We start from the raw sequence: 19391 nt of genomic DNA, 5'->3' as shown, positions 1-19391 counted from the left end.
AAAAATTCCCGTTTCAAGGGAAAATTTCCCGTTTTAGTCCATAAAAATACCAGAGGCTGAAAATTTCTAAAACTGGCTTAAGAATCCATATCAACAGCCTCCGATAAGCCATTTATAGGAATAATGATTCCATGACCGCCATCTTGGATTATGAGGTCACCGTTGCAATTTCCCTTACGCCCGCAATCTTTAAAATCTGCAATTTTTATTACCTACAGAGCAGGGTGTTGTGTCACTCGGGCTCCGACTAGCCAGGTCACGCCGAGTGAAGGACACGACATGACTGTGACAGAGGACAGACACCTGCAGAGCACAGAAGTGCCTCCTAGCGAGCAGGGTGTTGCGTCACTCGGGCTCCGACTAGCCAGGTCACGCCGAGTGAAGGACACGACATGACTGTGACAGAGGACAGACACCTGCAGAGCACAGAAGTGCCTCCTAGCGAGCAGGGTGTTGCGTCACTCGGGCTCCGACTAGCCAGGTCACGCCGAGTGAAGGACACGACATGACTGTGACAGAGGACAGACACCTGCAGAGCACAGAAGTGCCTCCTAGCGAGCAGGGTGTTGTGTCACTCGGGCTCCGACTAGCCAGGTCACGCCGAGTGAAGGACACGACATGACTGTGACAGAGGACAGACACCTGCAGAGCACAGAAGTGCCTCCTAGCGAGCAGGGTGTTGCGTCACTCGGGCTCCGACTAGCCATGTCACACCGAGTGAAGGACACGACATGACTGTGACAGAGGACAGACACCTGCAGAGCACAGAAGTGTCGCCTAGCGAGCAGGGTGTTGCGACACTCAGGCTCCAACCAGCCATGTCACGCCGAGTGAAGGACACGACATGACTGTGACAGAGGACAGACACCTGCAGAGCACAGAAGTGCCTCCTAGCGAGCAGGGTGTTGCATCACTCGGGCTCCGACTAGCCAGGTCACGCCGAGTGAAGGACACGACATGACTGTGACAGAGGACAGACACCTGCAGAGCACAGAAGTGCCTCCTAGCGAGCAGGGTGTTGCGTCACTCGGGCTCCGACTAGCCAGGTCAAGCCGAGTGAAGGACACGACATGACTGTGACAGAGGACAGACACCTGCAGAGCACAGAAGTGCCTCCTAGCGAGCAGGGTGTTGCGTCACTCGGGCTCCGACTAGCCAGGTCACGCCGAGTGAAGGACACGACATGACTGTGACAGAGGACAGACACCTGCAGAGCACAGAAGCGCCTCCTAGCGAGCAGGGTGTTGCGTCACTCGGGCTCCGACTAGCCAGGTCACGCCGAGTGAAGGACACGACATGACTGTGACAGAGGACAGACACCTGCAGAGCACAGAAGTGCCTCCTAGCGAGCAGGGTGTTGCGTCACTCGGGCTCCGACTAGCCAGGTCACGCCGAGTGAAGGACACGACATGACTGTGACAGAGGACAGACACCTGCAGAGCACAGAAGTGCCTCCTAGCGAGCAGGGTGTTGCGTCACTCGGGCTCCGACTAGCCAGGTCACGCCGAGTGAAGGACACGACATGACTGTGACAGAGGACAGACACCTGCAGAGCACAGAAGTGCCTCCTAGCGAGCAGGGTGTTGCGTCACTCGGGCTCCGACTAGCCAGGTCACGCCGAGTGAAGGACACGACATGACTGTGACAGAGGACAGACACCTGCAGAGCACAGAAGTGCCTCCTAGCGAGCAGGGTGTTGCGTCACTCGGGCTCCGACTAGCCAGGTCACGCCGAGTGAAGGACACGACATGACTGTGACAGAGGACAGACACCTGCAGAGCACAGAAGTGCCTCCTAGCGAGCAGGGTGTTGCGTCACTCGGGCTCCGACTAGCCAGGTCACGCCGAGTGAAGGACACGACATGACTGTGACAGAGGACAGACACCTGCAGAGCACAGAAGTGCCTCCTAGCGAGCAGGGTGTTGCGACACTCAGGCTCCAACCAGCCAGGTCACGCCGAGTGAAGGACACGACATGACTGTGACAGAGGACAGACACCTGCAGAGCACAGAAGTGTCTCCTAGCGAGCAGGGTGTTGCGTCACTCAGGCTCCGACTAGCCAGGTCACGCCGAGTGAAGGACACGACATGACTGTGACAGAGGACAGACACCTGCAGAGCACAGAAGTGCCTCCTAGCGAGCAGGGTGTTGCGACACTCAGGCTCCAACCAGCCAGGTCACGCCGAGTGAAGGACACGACATGACTGTGACAGAGGACAGACACCTGCAGAGCACAGAAGTGCCTCCTAGCGAGCAGGGTGTTGCGTCACTCGGGCTCCGACTAGCCAGGTCACGCCGAGTGAAGGACACGACATGACTGTGACAGAGGACAGACACCTGCAGAGCACAGAAGTGCCTCCTAGCGAGCAGGGTGTTGCGACACTCAGGCTCCAACCAGCCAGGTCACGCCGAGTGAAGGACACGACATGACTGTGACAGAGGACAGACACCTGCAGAGCACAGAAGTGCCTCCTAGCGAGCAGGGTGTTGCGTCACTCGGGCTCCGACTAGCCAGGTCACGCCGAGTGAAGGACACGACATGACTGTGACAGAGGACAGACACCTGCAGAGCACAGAAGTGCCTCCTAGCGAGCAGGGTGTTGCGTCACTCGGGCTCCGACTAGCCAGGTCACGCCGAGTGAAGGACACGACATGACTGTGACAGAGGACAGACACCTGCAGAGCACAGAAGTGCCTCCTAGCGAGCAGGGTGTTGCATCACTCGGGCTCCGACTAGCCAGGTCACGCCGAGTGAAGGACACGACATGACTGTGACAGAGGACAGACACCTGCAGAGCACAGAAGTGCCTCCTAGCGAGCAGGGTGTTGCGTCACTCGGGCTCCGACTAGCCAGGTCACGCCGAGTGAAGGACACGACATGACTGTGACAGAGGACAGACACCTGCAGAGCACAGAAGTGCCTCCTAGCGAGCAGGGTGTTGCGTCACTCGGGCTCCGACTAGCCAGGTCACGCCGAGTGAAGGACACGACATGACTGTGACAGAGGACAGACACCTGCAGAGCACAGAAGTGCCTCCTAGCGAGCAGGGTGTTGCGTCACTCGGGCTCCGACTAGCCAGGTCACGCCGAGTGAAGGACACGACATGACTGTGACAGAGGACAGACACCTGCAGAGCACAGAAGTGCCTCCTAGCGAGCAGGGTGTTGCGTCACTCGGGCTCCGACTAGCCAGGTCACGCCGAGTGAAGGACACGACATGACTGTGACAGAGGACAGACACCTGCAGAGCACAGAAGTGCCTCCTAGCGAGCAGGGTGTTGCGACACTCAGGCTCCAACCAGCCAGGTCACGCCGAGTGAAGGACACGACATGACTGTGACAGAGGACAGACACCTGCAGAGCACAGAAGTGTCTCCTAGCGAGCAGGGTGTTGCGTCACTCAGGCTCCGACTAGCCAGGTCACGCCGAGTGAAGGACACGACATGACTGTGACAGAGGACAGACACCTGCAGAGCACAGAAGTGCCTCCTAGCGAGCAGGGTGTTGCGACACTCAGGCTCCAACCAGCCAGGTCACGCCGAGTGAAGGACACGACATGACTGTGACAGAGGACAGACACCTGCAGAGCACAGAAGTGCCTCCTAGCGAGCAGGGTGTTGCGTCACTCGGGCTCCGACTAGCCAGGTCACGCCGAGTGAAGGACACGACATGACTGTGACAGAGGACAGACACCTGCAGAGCACAGAAGTGCCTCCTAGCGAGCAGGGTGTTGCGACACTCAGGCTCCAACCAGCCAGGTCACGCCGAGTGAAGGACACGACATGACTGTGACAGAGGACAGACACCTGCAGAGCACAGAAGTGCCTCCTAGCGAGCAGGGTGTTGCGTCACTCGGGCTCCGACTAGCCAGGTCACGCCGAGTGAAGGACACGACATGACTGTGACAGAGGACAGACACCTGCAGAGCACAGAAGTGCCTCCTAGCGAGCAGGGTGTTGCGTCACTCGGGCTCCGACTAGCCAGGTCACGCCGAGTGAAGGACACGACATGACTGTGACAGAGGACAGACACCTGCAGAGCACAGAAGTGCCTCCTAGCGAGCAGGGTGTTGCATCACTCGGGCTCCGACTAGCCAGGTCACGCCGAGTGAAGGACACGACATGACTGTGACAGAGGACAGACACCTGCAGAGCACAGAAGTGCCTCCTAGCGAGCAGGGTGTTGCGTCACTCGGGCTCCGACTAGCCAGGTCACGCCGAGTGAAGGACACGACATGAGTGTGACAGAGGACAGACACCTGCAGAGCACAGAAGTGCCTCCTAGCGAGCAGGGTGTTGCGACACTCAGGCTCCAACCAGCCAGGTCACGCCGAATGAAGGACACGACATGACTGTGACAGAGGACAGACACCTGCAGAGCACAGAAGTGCCTCCTAGCGAGCAGGGTGTTGCGTCACTCGGGCTCCGACTAGCCAGGTCACGCCGAGTGAAGGACACGACATGACTGTGACAGAGGACAGACACCTGCAGAGCACAGAAGTGCCTCCTAGCGAGCAGGGTATTGCGTTACTCGGGCTCCGACTAGCCAGGTCACGCCGAGTGAAGGACACGACATGACTGTGACAGAGGACAGACACCTGCAGAGCACAGAAGTGCCTCCTAGCGAGCAGGGTGTTGCGACACTCAGGCTCCAACCAGCCAGGTCACACCGAGTGAAGGACACGACATGACTGTGACAGAGGACAGACACCTGCAGAGCACAGAAGTGCCTCCTAGCGAGCAGGGTGTTGCATCACTCGGGCTCCGACTAGCCAGGTCACGCCGAGTGAAGGACACGACATGACTGTGACAGAGGACAGACACCTGCAGAGCACAGAAGTGCCGCCTAGCGAGTAGGGTGTTGCATCAATCGGGCTCCGACTAGCCAGGTCACGCCGAGTGAAGGACACGACATGACTGTGACAGAGGACAGACACCTGCAGAGCACAGAAGTGCCTCCTAGCGAGCAGGGTGTTGCATCACTCGGGCTCCGACTAGCCAGGTCACGCCGAGTGAAGGACACGACATGACTGTGACAGAGGACAGACACCTGCAGAGCACAGAAGTGCCTCCTAGCGAGCAGGGTGTTGCATTACTCGGGCCCCGACTAGCCAGGTCACGCCGAGTGAAGGACACGACATGACTGTGACATAGGACAGACACCTGCAGAGCACAGAAGTGCCGCCTAGCGAGCAGTGTGTTGTGTCACTCGGGCTCCGACTAGCCAGGTCACGCCGAGTGAAGGACACGACATGACTGTGACAGAGGACAGACACCTGCAGAGCACAGATGTGCCTCCTAGCGAGCAGGGTGTTGCATCACTCGGGCTCCGACTAGCCAGGTCACGCCGAGTGAAGGACACGACATGACTGTGACAGAGGACAGACACCTGCAGAGCACAGAAGTGCCTCCTAGCGAGCAGGGTGTTGCATCACTCGGGCTCCGACTAGCCAGGTCACGCCGAGTGAAGGACACGACATGACTGTGACAGAGGACAGACACTAGCAGAGCATAGAAGTGCCTCCTAGCGAGCAGGGTGTTGCATCACTCGGGCTCCGACTAGCCAGGTCACGCCGAGTGAAAAACACGACATGACTGTGACAGAGGACAGACACCTGCAGAGCACAGAAGTGCCTCCTAGCGAGCAGGGTGTTGCGTCACTCAGGCTCTGACTAGCCAGGTCACGCCGAGTGAAGGACACGACATGACTGTGACAGAGGACAGACACCTGCAGAGCACAGAAGTGCCGCCTAGCGAGCAGGGTGTTGCATCACTCGGGCTCCGACTAGCCAGGTCACGCCGAGTGAAGGACACGACATGACTGTGACAGAGGACAGACACCTGCAGAGCACAGAAGTGCCGCCTAGCGAGCAGGGTGTTGCATCACTCGGGCTCCGACTAGCCAGGTCACGCCGAGTGAAGGACACGACATGACTGTGACAGAGGACAGACACCTGCAGAGCACAGAAGTGCCTCCTAGCGAGCAGGGTGTTGCATCACTCGGGCTCCGACTAGCCAGGTCACGCCGAGTGAAGGACACGACATGACTGTGACAGAGGACAGACACCTGCAGAGCACAGAAGTGCCACCTAGCGAGCAGGGTGTTGCATCACTCGGGCTCCGACTAGCCAGGTCACGCCGAGTGAAGGACACGACATCACTGTGACAGAGGACAGACACCTGCAGAGCACAGAAGTGCCTCCTAGCGAGCAGGGTGTTGCGTCACTCGGGCTCCGACTAGCCAGGTCACGCCGAGTGAAGGACACGACATGACTGTGACAGAGGACAGACACCTGCAGAGCACAGAAGTGCCTCTTAGCGAGCAGGGTGTTGCATCACTCGGGCTCCGACTAGCCAGGTCACGTCGAGTGAAGGACACGACATGACTGTGACAGAGGACAGACACCTGCAGAGCACAGAAGTGCCTCCTAGCGAGCAGGGTGTTGCATCACTCGGTCTCCGACTAGCCAGGTCACGCCGAGTTAAGGACACGACATGACTGTGACAGAGGACAGACACCTGCAGAGCACAGAAGCGCCTTCTAGCGAGCAGGGTGTTTAATCACTCGGGCTCCGACTAGCCAGGTCACGCCGAGTGAAGGACACGACATGACTGTGACAGAGGACAGACACCTGCAGAGCACAGAAGTGCCTCCTAGCGAGCAGGGTGTTGCGTCACTCGGGCTCCGACTAGCCAGGTCACGCCGAGTGAAGGACATGACATGACTGTGACAGAGGACAGACACCTGCAGAGCACAGAAGCGCCTCCTAGCGAGCAGGGTGTTGCATCACTCGGGCTCCGACTAGCCAGGTCTCGCCGAGTGAAGGACACGACATGACTGTGACAGAGGACAGACATCTGCAGAGCACAGAAGTGCCTCCTAGCGAGCAGGGTGTTCCGTCACTCAGGCTCTGACTAGCCAGGTCACGCCGAGTGAAGTACACGACATGACTGTGACAGACACCTGCAGAGCACAGAAGTGCCTCCTAGCGAGCAGGGTGTTGCGTCACTCGGGCTCCGACTAGCCAGGTCACGCCGAGTGAAGGACACGACATGACTGTGACAGAGGACAGACACCTGCAGAGCACAGAAGCGCCTCCTAGCGAGCAGGGTGTTGCGTCACTTGGGCTCCGACTAGCCAGGTCACGCCGAGTGAAGGACACGACATGACTGTGACAGAGGACAGACACCTGCAGAGCACAGAAGTGCCTCCTAGCGAGCAGGGTGTTGCGTCACTTGGGCTCCGACTAGCCAGGTCACGCCGAGTGAAGGACACGACATGACTGTGACAGAGGACAGACACCTGCAGAGCACAGAAGTGCCTCCTAGCGAGCAGGGTGTTCCGTCACTCAGGCTCTGACTAGCCAGGTCACGCCGAGTGAAGTACACGACATGACTGTGACAGAGGACAGACACCTGCAGAGCACAGAAGTGCCTCCTAGCGAGCAGGGTGTTGCGTCACTCGGGCTCCGACTAGCCAGGTCACGCCGAGTGAAGGACACGACATGACTGTGACAGAGGACAGACACCTGCAGAGCACAGAAGCGCCTCCTAGCGAGCAGGGTGTTGCGTCACTTGGGCTCTGACTAGCCAGGTCACGCCAAGTGAAGGACACGACATGACTGTGACAGAGGACAGACACCTGCAGAGCACAGAAGTGCCTCCTAGCGAGCAGGGTGTTCCGTCACTCAGGCTCTGACTAGCCAGGTCACGCCGAGTGAAGTACACGACATGACTGTGACAGAGGACAGACACCTGCAGAGCACAGAAGTGCCTCCTAGCGAGCAGGGTGTTGCGTCACTCGGGCTCCGACTAGCCAGGTCACGCCGAGTGAAGGACACGACATGACTGTGACAGAGGACAGACACCTGCAGAGCACAGAAGCGCCTCCTAGCGAGCAGGGTGTTGCGTCACTTGGGCTCCGACTAGCCAGGTCACGCCGAGTGAAGGACACGACATGACTGTGACAGAGGACAGACACCTGCAGAGCACAGAAGCGCCTCCTAGCGAGCAGGGTGTTGCGTCACTTGGGCTCCGACTAGCCAGGTCACGCCGAGTGAAGGACACGACATGACTGTGACAGAGGACAGACACCTGCAGAGCACAGAAGTGCCTCCTAGCGAGCAGGGTGTTGCGTCACTCAGGCTCCGACTAGCCAGGTCACGCCGAGTGAAGGACACGACATGACTGTGACAGAGGACAGACACCTGCAGAGCACAGAAGTGCCTCCTAGCGAGCATGGTGTTGCGTCACTCGGGCTCCGACTAGCCAGGTCACGCCGAGTGAAGGACACGACATGACTGTGACAGAGGACAGACACCTGCAGAGCACAGAAGTGCCGCCTAGCGAGCAGGGTGTTGCATCACTCGGGCGCCGACTAGCCAGGTCACGCCGAGTGAAGGACACGACATGACTGTGACAGAGGACAGACACCTGCAGAGCACAGAAGTGCCGCCTAGCGAGCTGGGTGTTGCATCACTCGGGCTCCGACTAGCCAGGTCACGCCGAGTGAAGGACATGACATTACTGATTCAGAGGGCAAACACCTGCAGGTAGTGCGCTGAATCAGTACAAAGATAACGTAAAAAAAATTAAACCTGCGTCTGCAACAACATTAACTTAGCCTAACTGAATGACACTGTATCAAACATGTCACATGAAGACATTGTCCAAAACACATGTGCGTTTCAGTTGATACTTTTTTCTAACTTTCAATAAATGAACCATTATATGATTATCTCTGTTATTTGGAAAATTAAGATTTTATAACTTTTTAAATTACTATAATACTCTTTGTGGCGAATTAGCTGTAGTGCCGCCAGCGTATAGCAGAAAAAGTCCAGACAAATATGTGTGAGTAACCGCTAGAAGAGCGAGCCTACTGGGTGTCTCTGAGGAGGGTTGTGTCTGGCTGCACAGCTATTCAGTACCTGGTGCAGCACCAGCACCATGACTACCAGTCCAGCTACGGCAGGCCGCACATCTACTATGCCTACCCGACTGACAACCACGTGCCAGGCCAGAGACCTCCTGGCCACTACAGCCCAGAGCCGGACATCGTGTTCCTGAGGCCGGGACTTGACCACTATCCCGGCTACCAGGACGGGCCGTTCCCATACAGGCCAGGCCATGGCGTCGGTGTGCAGGCGCCGACTCGGCCAGAGTTCGGCGGCAACATCGACATCCTGTCGAGCCACGGGCCGGACCACTATCGCCCTGTGGTCGTCGTCAGACCTGGGGGGCAGCAGGAGCCCCTCGCCGCCCCTGGGTACCGCGGTAATTACCGCTCCACTTGCAACACTCCAGTCTGCATGTAGCAGCACTGCACTGTAGTAGCACTCCGCCATCACAGCTCCTGGCTACCCAGCAACTTACCCTCGTAGCTGGAGATACAATACACGAACCTGCATGACAACACCCCGCATGAAGCAACAATGCCTAGCCGTCCTACACTGTAGTCTGCACCCCAGCATCAAAACCTCCTGGCTACCCGGTTACAATCCCTTTGGAATTTTAAGCATGGCATGAGCTCACTTGTCACAGAACTAATGACAAATCTGTCACTCTTCCACTGTAGTTTGTTAATCTTTGATATTTTTTTTCTTCTGCACTTTTCCTACTATCTTTGATTTTGTTTATATCGTAAGAATTTATTATAAAATACTTTTAGTGTTTGCATACGTTTATGCCCTAATTCTTTGTACATATATTCTCTTTTTGTCTGAAATGTTTGTGTATATAACACTAATATAATCTATATTATAATATTTATATTTATAATACATTATGTAAGGGATTTTTTCTAATTTAACAGAGATACACTTTCACTGTCTAATGTGTCGGTTGTCAGGTTGTGGGGAACTCTACACGAGAAGTAATCGTATCGTCGGTGGCCACAGCTCTAACTTCGGAAGTCATCCGTGGCAGGTAAGAGAAGTTTCATTTTCACAAGGAACTGGATGCCTCTCATTCAAGCGCGTATTTTACCTAAACCTAATGTCGTTCTTTGCTAAATATATAAATACACCTAATATAGGTACTTTTTTTACCTACTTTATATATTTGTCACAGGACCGCGTTATATTTCTATCGTAAATTCAGTTCATAGAATTCAATGAGCATCTTGGTTAAAGATTTTTTTTTTTTTGTTTTTTCACATAATAGAAAACTATTTCGGGTTACCTCTATTTATGAAACAAAATGTGAGAAATCAAGTAAGAGCTAGTTCTGTGATTCTTATATAAAACCGACGGATTGTGAGAGGCTTGAATAAGGCTAGGTATTTCCAATTTTTGTTTTTGTTCGTAAAAAGGAAACGATCAGTTGTCATTCTGCTAGTGCAATAACGTAGCATGTTCTCTTACCGCCATGTTGCTACGAGAGCGCAGTGTATTCAAATTGCTACAAGAACAGCAAGTATGCATGTAGCTACTAAAGCGCCGTGCTAGAATGGTGCTACGAGGGGCCCTTCATGTATGTTGCTACGAGAGCGCTGTGTGTATGTTGCCACCTGTACACCGTGTGATCAAGTTTCTACGATAGAGGCGTGTGTGCATGGTGCTAGGAGAAGCTGTGTGTGCATGTTGCTAGGAGAAGCTGTGTGTGCGTGTTGCTAGGAGAAGCTGTGTGTGCGTGTTGCTAGGAGAAGCTGTGTGTGCATGTTGCTAGGAGAAGCTGTGTGTGCGTGTTGCTAGGAGAAGCTGTGTGTGCATGTTGCTAGGAGAAGCTGTGTGTGCATGTTGCTAGGAGAAGCTGTGTGTGCATGTTGCTAGGAGAAGCTGTGTGTGCATGTTGCTAGGAGAAGCTGTGTGTGCATGTTGCTAGGAGAAGCTGTGTGTGCATGTTGCTAGGAGAAGCTGTGTGTGCATGTTGCTAGGAGAAGCTGTGTGTGCATGTTGCTAGGAGAAGCTGTGTGTGCATGTTGCTAGGAGAAGCTGTGTGTGCATGTTGCTAGGAGAAGCTGTGTGTGCGTGTTGCTAGGAGAGCGGTCTGTGCAGGTGGCGCTCATCAAGACCGGGTTCCTGTCCAAGAAGCTGTCTTGCGGAGGTGCTCTGCTCAGCAACCGCTGGATTGTGACCGCCGCGCACTGCGTCGCCACGTGAGTCTCGTGTGCTTGTGCACATTCTTGCAGGCTATAACAAGGTTCCGTCTTATAACTATTATAAACAAGCATGCCAAGTGACCAGTAAGCTGCCAGTGCAAGCTCAGGTGGGAATTAAACTTGTAATATCACTATCCACATGAATTATGTGCTGGACACAGTGGTAACGATGTAGTGCTGCATCTCTGAGGCTTCAAGAGCATGTGTGAACTTCAGAACTGTGAGGTGAGTCGTTAACAAGCGTGGGTGAGCTTCATGGCAGTGAGGAGAGTGGTTAACAAGCATGAGTGAGCTTCACTGCATCCTGGTGTGCAATAGCATGATGGCTTTGTGCATAGCAAATACCTTATTATTGAGAACACGTGCATCTTACCCACGCAAAGAACAATAAAAACTGTTACATACAAAAATGTTTCTTGGCATTTATGCAACAAACAAGCGATAACCATCAACGGGCAACATTTTTTTTTTTTAATTTTTATATTTGAGAGAAAAATGTTTAATTAAAATTTTTAATTTACTTCAAACATCACAGTGCGTGTAAGCAAATCAGGAAATTTTTAAATTAAATTTAGGTGAAGAAAACTAAAAAAAAAAAAAAAAATAACATCAAATGATACGTGTATTACAAGCACAACAGTTTATAAATATTTCGGGAAAAAATATCGCATTCATATCAGTGACGTCATACCCGCAACAAGATTGAATCAACAATGTTTGCAATCACATCTGCAATTTATGTCGTGTTGAACTCAAAGATGTGTCGAATGTGATTAATTAGAAATATATTCACATCCATCACATTGTGTCCTTCCTACTATAGTGATTCCAGCATCAATAACTTTTCAGTTCGCTGTCCACTACCTAGGACATCGTCTAACCATGCCACACACAAAACTGAGGGCAGGTGTCAACATAATGTCCTGATGGTTCAAACAGCTCAGACAATCAGGAGGTAGGCAGCAGCTGTCAGATATACATATCAAACCAACATAAATAATTTTCCTCTGCCCAAAAAGGTTAGAGGCATCAACGAAACCAACTTATTAATCTCCTTTATCATCTCAAGATGGCGACCGCAATTTCAGTTGAGAAACATTAATACTCTTACTTAGATAGGCATGGCAGGGAATCAGGGAATCACAAGAAAGAATGTTGATGTGAAGGCCGTGAACATAGGTTAGAGACAGAATATGACTAGCCCAGACGTGGGTTCTCTCAATCAGAGGTGTATCCAAGGAGTGTATGAGGGTGAGAGAAGCGAGCATGTTGGGACGTGTGGGCTGAGAGGCACCGTGCTTGCAGGACCTCCAGCGGCAACATGCGTGTGCGGCTGGGCGAGTGTGCCAGTCGGAGCACCTTCACCATGAGGAGTGTATGAGGGTGAGAGAGGCGAGCATGTTGGGACGTGTGGGCTGAGAGGCACCGTGCTTGCAGGACCTCCAGCGGCAACATGCGTGTGCAGCTGGGCGAGTGAGACAGTCGGAGCACCTTCACCATGAGGAGTGTATGAGGGTGAGAGAAGCGAGCATGTTGGGACGTGTGGGCTGAGAGGCACCGTGCTTGCAGGACCTCCAGCGGCAACATGCGTGTGCGGCTGGGCGAGTGAGACAGTCGGAGCACCTTCACCATGAGGAGTGTATGAGGGTGAGAGAGGCGAGCATGTTGGGACGTGTGGGCTGAGAGGCACCGTGCTTGCAGGACCTCCAGCGGCAACCTGCGTGTGCGGCTGGGCGAGTGAGACAGTCGGAGCACCTTCACCATGAGGAGTGTATGAGGGTGAGAGAGGCGAGCATGTTGGGACGTGTGGGCTGAGAGGCACCGTGCTTGCAGGACCTCCAGCGGCAACATGCGTGTGCGGCTGGGCGAGTGTGCCAGTCGGAGCACCTTCACCATGAGGAGTGTATGAGGGTGAGAGAGGCGAGCATGGCGGGACATGTGGGCTGAGAGGCACCGTGCTTGCAGGACCTCCAGCGGCAACATGCGTGTGCGGCTGGACGAGTGTGCCAGTCGGAGCACCTTCACCATGAGGAGTGTATGAGGGTGAGAGAGGCGAGCATGGCGGGACATGTGGGCTGAGAGGCACCGTGCTTGCAGGACCTCCAGCGGCAACCTGCGTGTGCGGCTGGGCGAGTGGGATGTGCGCGATCAGTCGGAGCGCCTTCACCACGAGGAATATGGTGTCGAGAGGAAGGAGGTGAGTCCGGCAGAGTCCCGTGACCTCTGAACATCATCACCGGCCATTTGGCTTATACCAGCAAAGTAGGGGACAGTGTGCAATTCAAGCAATCTAATTATTTTATGAAATTGTGTGAGACTGAAATAAAATAACTATGCTATTGCTTATAATGTTAATGGTCATAAACTACCGAAGTAAGCAGAAGCAAAAGAGATGCGACATTTGTAAACTCTAAAGCATGTGCCATTTAATAGTCGAACTGGTCAGTTTCGAGGTTTGAGATCACTGTCACTCTCCCTAAGCACTTACTGCAAGTATCAAACATTTGTCCCGTAATTAGGTAAAACTTACTTGCCCGGAGGGGACATTGGTGTCTGACCTGCATGCTAACTCTTACAGTAATTATCGGATATCGTCGCTTTTTAGGACGGAAAGAAAAGAAAATAGAAAGAGCTGGTTTTCATAAATTACACAAGTCTGTAAATTTACTACAAAGGAATGGTTTCGTAATTCCTACTAGTTTGTGAAGAAATTATAATTATATATCTTACATTATAATACCTGTGCTTTTGAACTGCCTTCGCCAATCATTTATAAACCAGAGATTACCCATATGACAGCTTGATTGTCTGAACCTTGCTGCAGTATCTACAGTGGTATCCTTCCGATAAAGCTACAGGCAATGAACCTGGATCCATATTAGCTTCTGTGTCTAATACCGGATGCAAGCTGAGAATTTTAAATTGGAAAATTACTTAAATAGAATTTGTAATATTTCGTCAGCGAGAGTTAATTTAGCTCATACAAGAAACTTATCACAAGTAGCTCCTGTTCTTACCAACAGATGCCACCACATGTAGTGTTGAGGTAATTTTTTTTTGTAAGTGGGGCGCCACTGAAAACTGCTGCCTGAGAAAGTTTAGATCATTGGGTTTGCAGCAGCATCTGGTGGAGAAGTTTCTTCTTGGGGTTGCTGGTCTCTTGGGTCCAGCATAAATTAGGTGGGTCTGATCGTGGTTCCACGTGGGTTTATTGATTGGGGTTGTCAACATTACATGTATTTGGAGTATCCGGCCAACCTACTTTTTGGTGGTCCAGTTAAAAGCTCGGCCAGAGGTTCGTCCAAATGAATAGTTTTTGCTTCGAATTCTTGTATTGCCTGTGCTGCATGAGACAATCTTGGCCCAGTATGAGATCTCGTTGGAGGTTCTCTGCAACTCTTCATCTCTATGTCTGCTATGCAGCATTGCACTGGGTCTTGGCCTTGTAAGGTTAAGGGTTGCTCCATGTTTGGCCAGTTGCCAGCTGGGAGGTTGCAAGAATGACACTTTCGCGCACATAACTGGTGGTAGCTGCTGAGTCTATAAGGCCCTGAATGGGCTGTGTATTCAGTTGCACCTCGACTCGTGGCAGTTCCTGATCTGGATTTTGCTGTATGCCTATAATAACCTGGGTATGGTTCCTTTCGGGTGGAACTTGAGGGTGGGATTTGTTTACCTTGGGTTGAAGAGTCGTGCTGGTGGGCACCATTTTCTCTTTCCAGGAGCCTTCGTGGTTAAGGTTTCTCTTATCAGCCTGTTTGCGGTGAAACACTGGACAGTCTTGTTGAAAGTTTTGTTCGGGGCACTGCTAACACTTCAGCTAACACTTAACTTTTCAGGGTCATATTCTCTTTTAATCGGGTTTGTGATGGGCCTAGTTTCCTTGCTATGGTGTCCTGAGTTTCGAGGCGATCTCGCTGGACTGCAGCAGCACGCATAAGGAGTTCTGATATATCTTCGGGAGATGAAGGCCTCAAAAATGGCCGTAAATTGGGTCGGACCAGCTCCCGTAAAGTAGGCAGAAACTCATGGCATCTCTTCCTGGGCATCATGGTCTCAATTTTTCACCTAGGAGGTTGCCAGCCATGTGTCTGTCATAGTAAATATTCGTGCAGTGTTCACACAGAATCTAAACTACAAGTTTCTTATCTTTACACGAGAGAACATTGTTTTCCGCACGACTCGTCCAGATAAGAGGTAATTATTATTTAATCTAAACCTAAATCCATAATGTCAGTAACTCCGATCAAATTAAATATTAATAGTTAATAATGTGACCTTACAAATGATTACTAACTTAACATCTGGCAACTCCAGCCAATGCATGCTGATCTCTGATTTCTCTCAGGTGTAAATGTTGTGATGGTGTTTTGAACCCACATGTATTTTCAGGGTACTCCCCTTTGGCCAATAAATACATTCCATCACAGATTTATCTCACTCTATCACTCTCCTCCATGTATACTGTGCTACGAGACAGTGACTATTGTGTTGCTACCCAACACGAGTATATTCTTTGCGTGAGACTGGCTCCTGGCTTACAGGTGCACCCGCAGTACAGCCACATGGACTTCAAGAACGACGTGGCGCTGGTGAAGCTGGACAGATCAGTGTACTTCAAGCAGCACATTATCCCGGTGTGTCTACCCGACCCGCGCGTCAAGCTGGTGGGCAAGACGGCCACGGTGGCTGGCTGGGGCCGCACCCGCCACGGTCAGTCACTGCTTGATCTAAGCACTACTTCACTAACACCATTAGTTGCTTTCCTGTGCATTCATCTGCAGTTAATTGTATGAGGTGCAGTCATGTGGGTGGCACCTATTGTGCTGCAGGTATCTGTGTGTGGTGCAGGCATGTCTACGGCACCCACAGTGCTGCAGGAGGTAGATGTGGAGGTCATCAGCAATGACCGTTGCCAACGCTGGTTCCGCGCTGCTGGCCGCCGCGAGACCATCCATGAGGTGTTCCTGTGCGCTGGCTTCAAGGAGGGTGGCCGCGATAGCTGTCAGGTGATAACACCGCCCCACTTGTCCTTCACTCTCCTGCTTTCACTTCGTCGCACTTCGACTCTTGGTCTGAACAAAACTATGTCATGTTCAAAATAATTTTTTGTGTTCTAAAACTTTAGAATACGTTACTTTGCTAAATGAACTATGCTGGTATTATTTAGCATAAGAGCATCTCCAACACTTCACTGAACCAATGAGAATGCAGTTGCTGAAAAAGTAACTGTCGGTGATTCACCTTTTTATATATCATCTTGTATTAATGACTCAACCAACTGTATGAGCAATGAGAAGTTTATGTGTTTAGAGAATATATTTAGTAAAAACAATTTTGCAAAATAAAACTGTCTTAGTTCACTACCGCCTATGGTAGAGGAGACTGAGCTATTCCACCATATAAAGGTTAAAAGCCTCAAATCATGCTTCTTGCTGTGGATGACTTCAAAATTTAAATGTTTGTGAGTGCTAAACCTGAGACAGATTTCAAGTCTCCCTCGTGCATGGGTGGTTTATGCACTAGTTGGGTTACAAGTGTCTCCCTCTAAACACTTTGCCATAAGGCATAAAAGTCAATAAACTCTCAAATAGATTATTACTAAACACTCAAACCCTCCAGCAAGAAGGGTACAAAACCTGCAACTCGATTCTTGGATTCCTCGCTACTGTCATACACTGTTGTCCTGTAGCATTTCCTTGAACTACTGGAATTTTTCTAACAGCTTGCTTTCCCTATGGTGGCAGCTTTTTCATTCATATTGTAAATATAGGGTGTATTCTAAAGCCAAGCAAGAAGAAGACAGGAAATGGCATCAGCTTATCACTATCGATATTGTCAGCTTATATTTCGCTCCTAATGTTCAATTACAAACAATTTGGATAAGTTTCTTACCTCCATTCATCAACAGCAAAATATAATAACAGATTTAATAAACAAATAACAAATTTCGTTACCACATTGCTTGTTCAAAAAAAATAATCAACAAGTTATGTTATGTCTCACAATACTTAAACGAATATATCTTACTTCGGTTTAAGGGAATACTAAGCAAATTTGCAACAATTTCAAGCATACCACACTATTGATTGATAGTTGTAAAGGCTAAAGCACCAATAACAGTGACAAAGCCAGTTTTAGTGAGTTTCTATACCCAGTACACTCCTCAGAATACTACAAGTGCTTGATATGTAGTGTCGTTTGCTAGCCGGTGTGACGCGGTTGTGTGGCTGTGCAGGGTGACTCAGGAGGCCCGCTTACGACCACCATAGACGGCAAGAGGGTGCTGATCGGCCTGGTGTCGTGGGGCATCGGCTGTGGTCGCGAGCACCTGCCTGGCGTCTACACCAACATACAGAAGTTTGTGCCTTGGATATCTAAAGTGATGGGCTGATATGCTGCTTAGGATGAGTCACCATGTTGTCACTAGCCACCCCACCAACTCGCTGCCAATTTTCCTCTATGGCAGTCATTTCTGGAATTCAACACCTGTTTGACATCTACACCAACATACAGAAGATAGAAGTTCGTGCCATGGATATCCAAGGTGATGGGCTTATAAGCTGCTGGGGATAAATAACCATGTTGTCACTGGCCGCACCACCAACTCGCTGCCAATTTGCCTCTATGGCGGTCATCTCTACCATTCAACACCTGTTTGACATCTACGCCAACACAGAAGACAGAAGTTTGTGTTATGGATATCCAAGGTGATGGGCTTATACGCTGCTGAGTATGTCACCAATTTGTCATTGGCTGCACCACCAACTCGCTGCCAATTGGCCTCTATGGCGGTCATCTCTACCATTTATTTTTTCTGTTCTTTGCCGATGCCAAAAGAATTAAATTTGGTTTATAAAGAACAATTGCCCAAAATTAAATCACATAATCTATTTCCCGAATAATAATTTATAACAGATGACAGGGTGTCGTAGTAGTTCTCTACCACATTCATCTATATTTTAGTCAATTGTGTACGACTAAAAGACAATCGAAGTCCATAAGTTTTAATGTTATTTATTTTACGAATTTGCAATACCATTTTCTGTCTGACTATAAAATTATCCAAGCCTTAAGACTATCACAGACATTTGTGTGATAATATTACCAATCCAGAAGAAATGAGTTTTACAATGCAATCCTGGATACCGACAGACTAACCTTGGTGTAATTTTGTGAAATGTGATAATATTCAAGGAAGACATATAATGTTCATATTTATACATTATAAACGTTTAATGCTCGTGTCACACCTAACAGTATTTTTGCTTGTGCTGTTCTTTTTACGCTATAAAAAGACTCTCGTATTAGAGAAGCAAGCATAGGGTATTAAAGATAAGAGAAATGTTAATCTTTATTTGTTAAAAATATTTATTGTTTTCATGAATAATATATTAAGGTGTATTACATTGCCTTGAACATTTAATTTCTAAATGTTTGTTTGAACTGTAATCTTTATAAGTAGTACCTAAAGTACGTATTGTTTTTATTGTCTGGTTAGTTTAATCAAAGATTTTTGCTATAAACATGACATTTTGTGCAAATAATTAGTTCCTGGTTGTATTTTAAAAATGTATGTGCATTTTTATTATTTTATAATTTTTGGGGGGGTGAAAATAATTACATGCTTAGGTTTTCCTAATCTGGCTGTGAGCAAAACTGTTTCTATGGTTATCTGGCAGCAAACCCTAACTTATGTTGCAATATACCTTGTGTATGTGTCAATGAATGATATGATATACCAGTATGAAATATTAAGTTCTGTATATATCGTTGTATCGATAAATATTGTTTGTTCAAAAGCCACAATTATTATGGGTTCCAAGCACGGTGTGGGTGTCAAAACCTGGGAAGGGCAAAGTGCTGTTACTAGTCCTACGCAGTTGGAATTTATGGGAGGGCACCAGGCCAGCTCTATGTCTAACCAAATGTGGGTTTTTCGGCACCAGATTGTCAATTGGCTGGAAAGCTCTAAGAATATAGATAATAACAGACGTGATGCACAATTCCTGGACAGCATAATGGGCTGATTCCTAATGACCCTGAGTCGTGACTTATAAATAACAGTAGATTATTTGAAGACATGTAATTGTATTAACATGTTGCACTCATACATTTGTATCTAGCGCTGACAGTTTTGCGTAGGTTTTTTTTTGTTTTTTATTGAACTTACAAGTTGTCTGGGTTATGATATCCATAACGGCAGTCTTGGTTGCTTGAAGTTGGATTCGGCCAATACAGTAAGTTTACAGTGGATCAGGCTCCGGAGCTGTGAATCTAATTTAAATGTT

General features: G+C 50.2%; 1 protein-coding gene across 3 annotated transcripts in view; it reads left to right on the top strand.

Moving 5' to 3' along the window:
- LOC134534384 (serine proteinase stubble-like) overlaps positions 1-19142 on the top strand; it is a 47650-nt gene extending 28508 nt beyond the window's left edge. Inside the window, exons 5-11 of one of the 3 annotated variants that reach the window (XM_063372845.1) lie at positions 8919-9275; positions 9850-9926; positions 10997-11097; positions 13198-13297; positions 15645-15813; positions 15952-16109; positions 17339-19142. In XM_063372845.1, the coding sequence (XP_063228915.1) occupies positions 8919-9275; positions 9850-9926; positions 10997-11097; positions 13198-13297; positions 15645-15813; positions 15952-16109; positions 17339-17494 (1118 nt within the window). In that variant the 3' untranslated portion in view covers positions 17495-19142. The remainder of the gene's footprint in view (positions 1-8918; positions 9276-9849; positions 9927-10996; positions 11098-13197; positions 13298-15644; positions 15814-15951; positions 16110-17338) is intronic. The other 2 variants (XM_063372847.1, XM_063372846.1) reach the window with 2 other exon arrangements.
- Positions 19143-19391: the final 249 nt, after the last annotated feature.

This window comes from Bacillus rossius, chromosome 7, assembly GCF_032445375.1.
Source record: "Bacillus rossius redtenbacheri isolate Brsri chromosome 7, Brsri_v3, whole genome shotgun sequence".
NCBI lineage: Eukaryota > Metazoa > Arthropoda > Insecta > Phasmatodea > Bacillidae > Bacillus > Bacillus rossius.
Note: the sequence above shows the minus strand (reverse complement) of the source record. Positions and strands in the feature narration are given on the sequence as shown.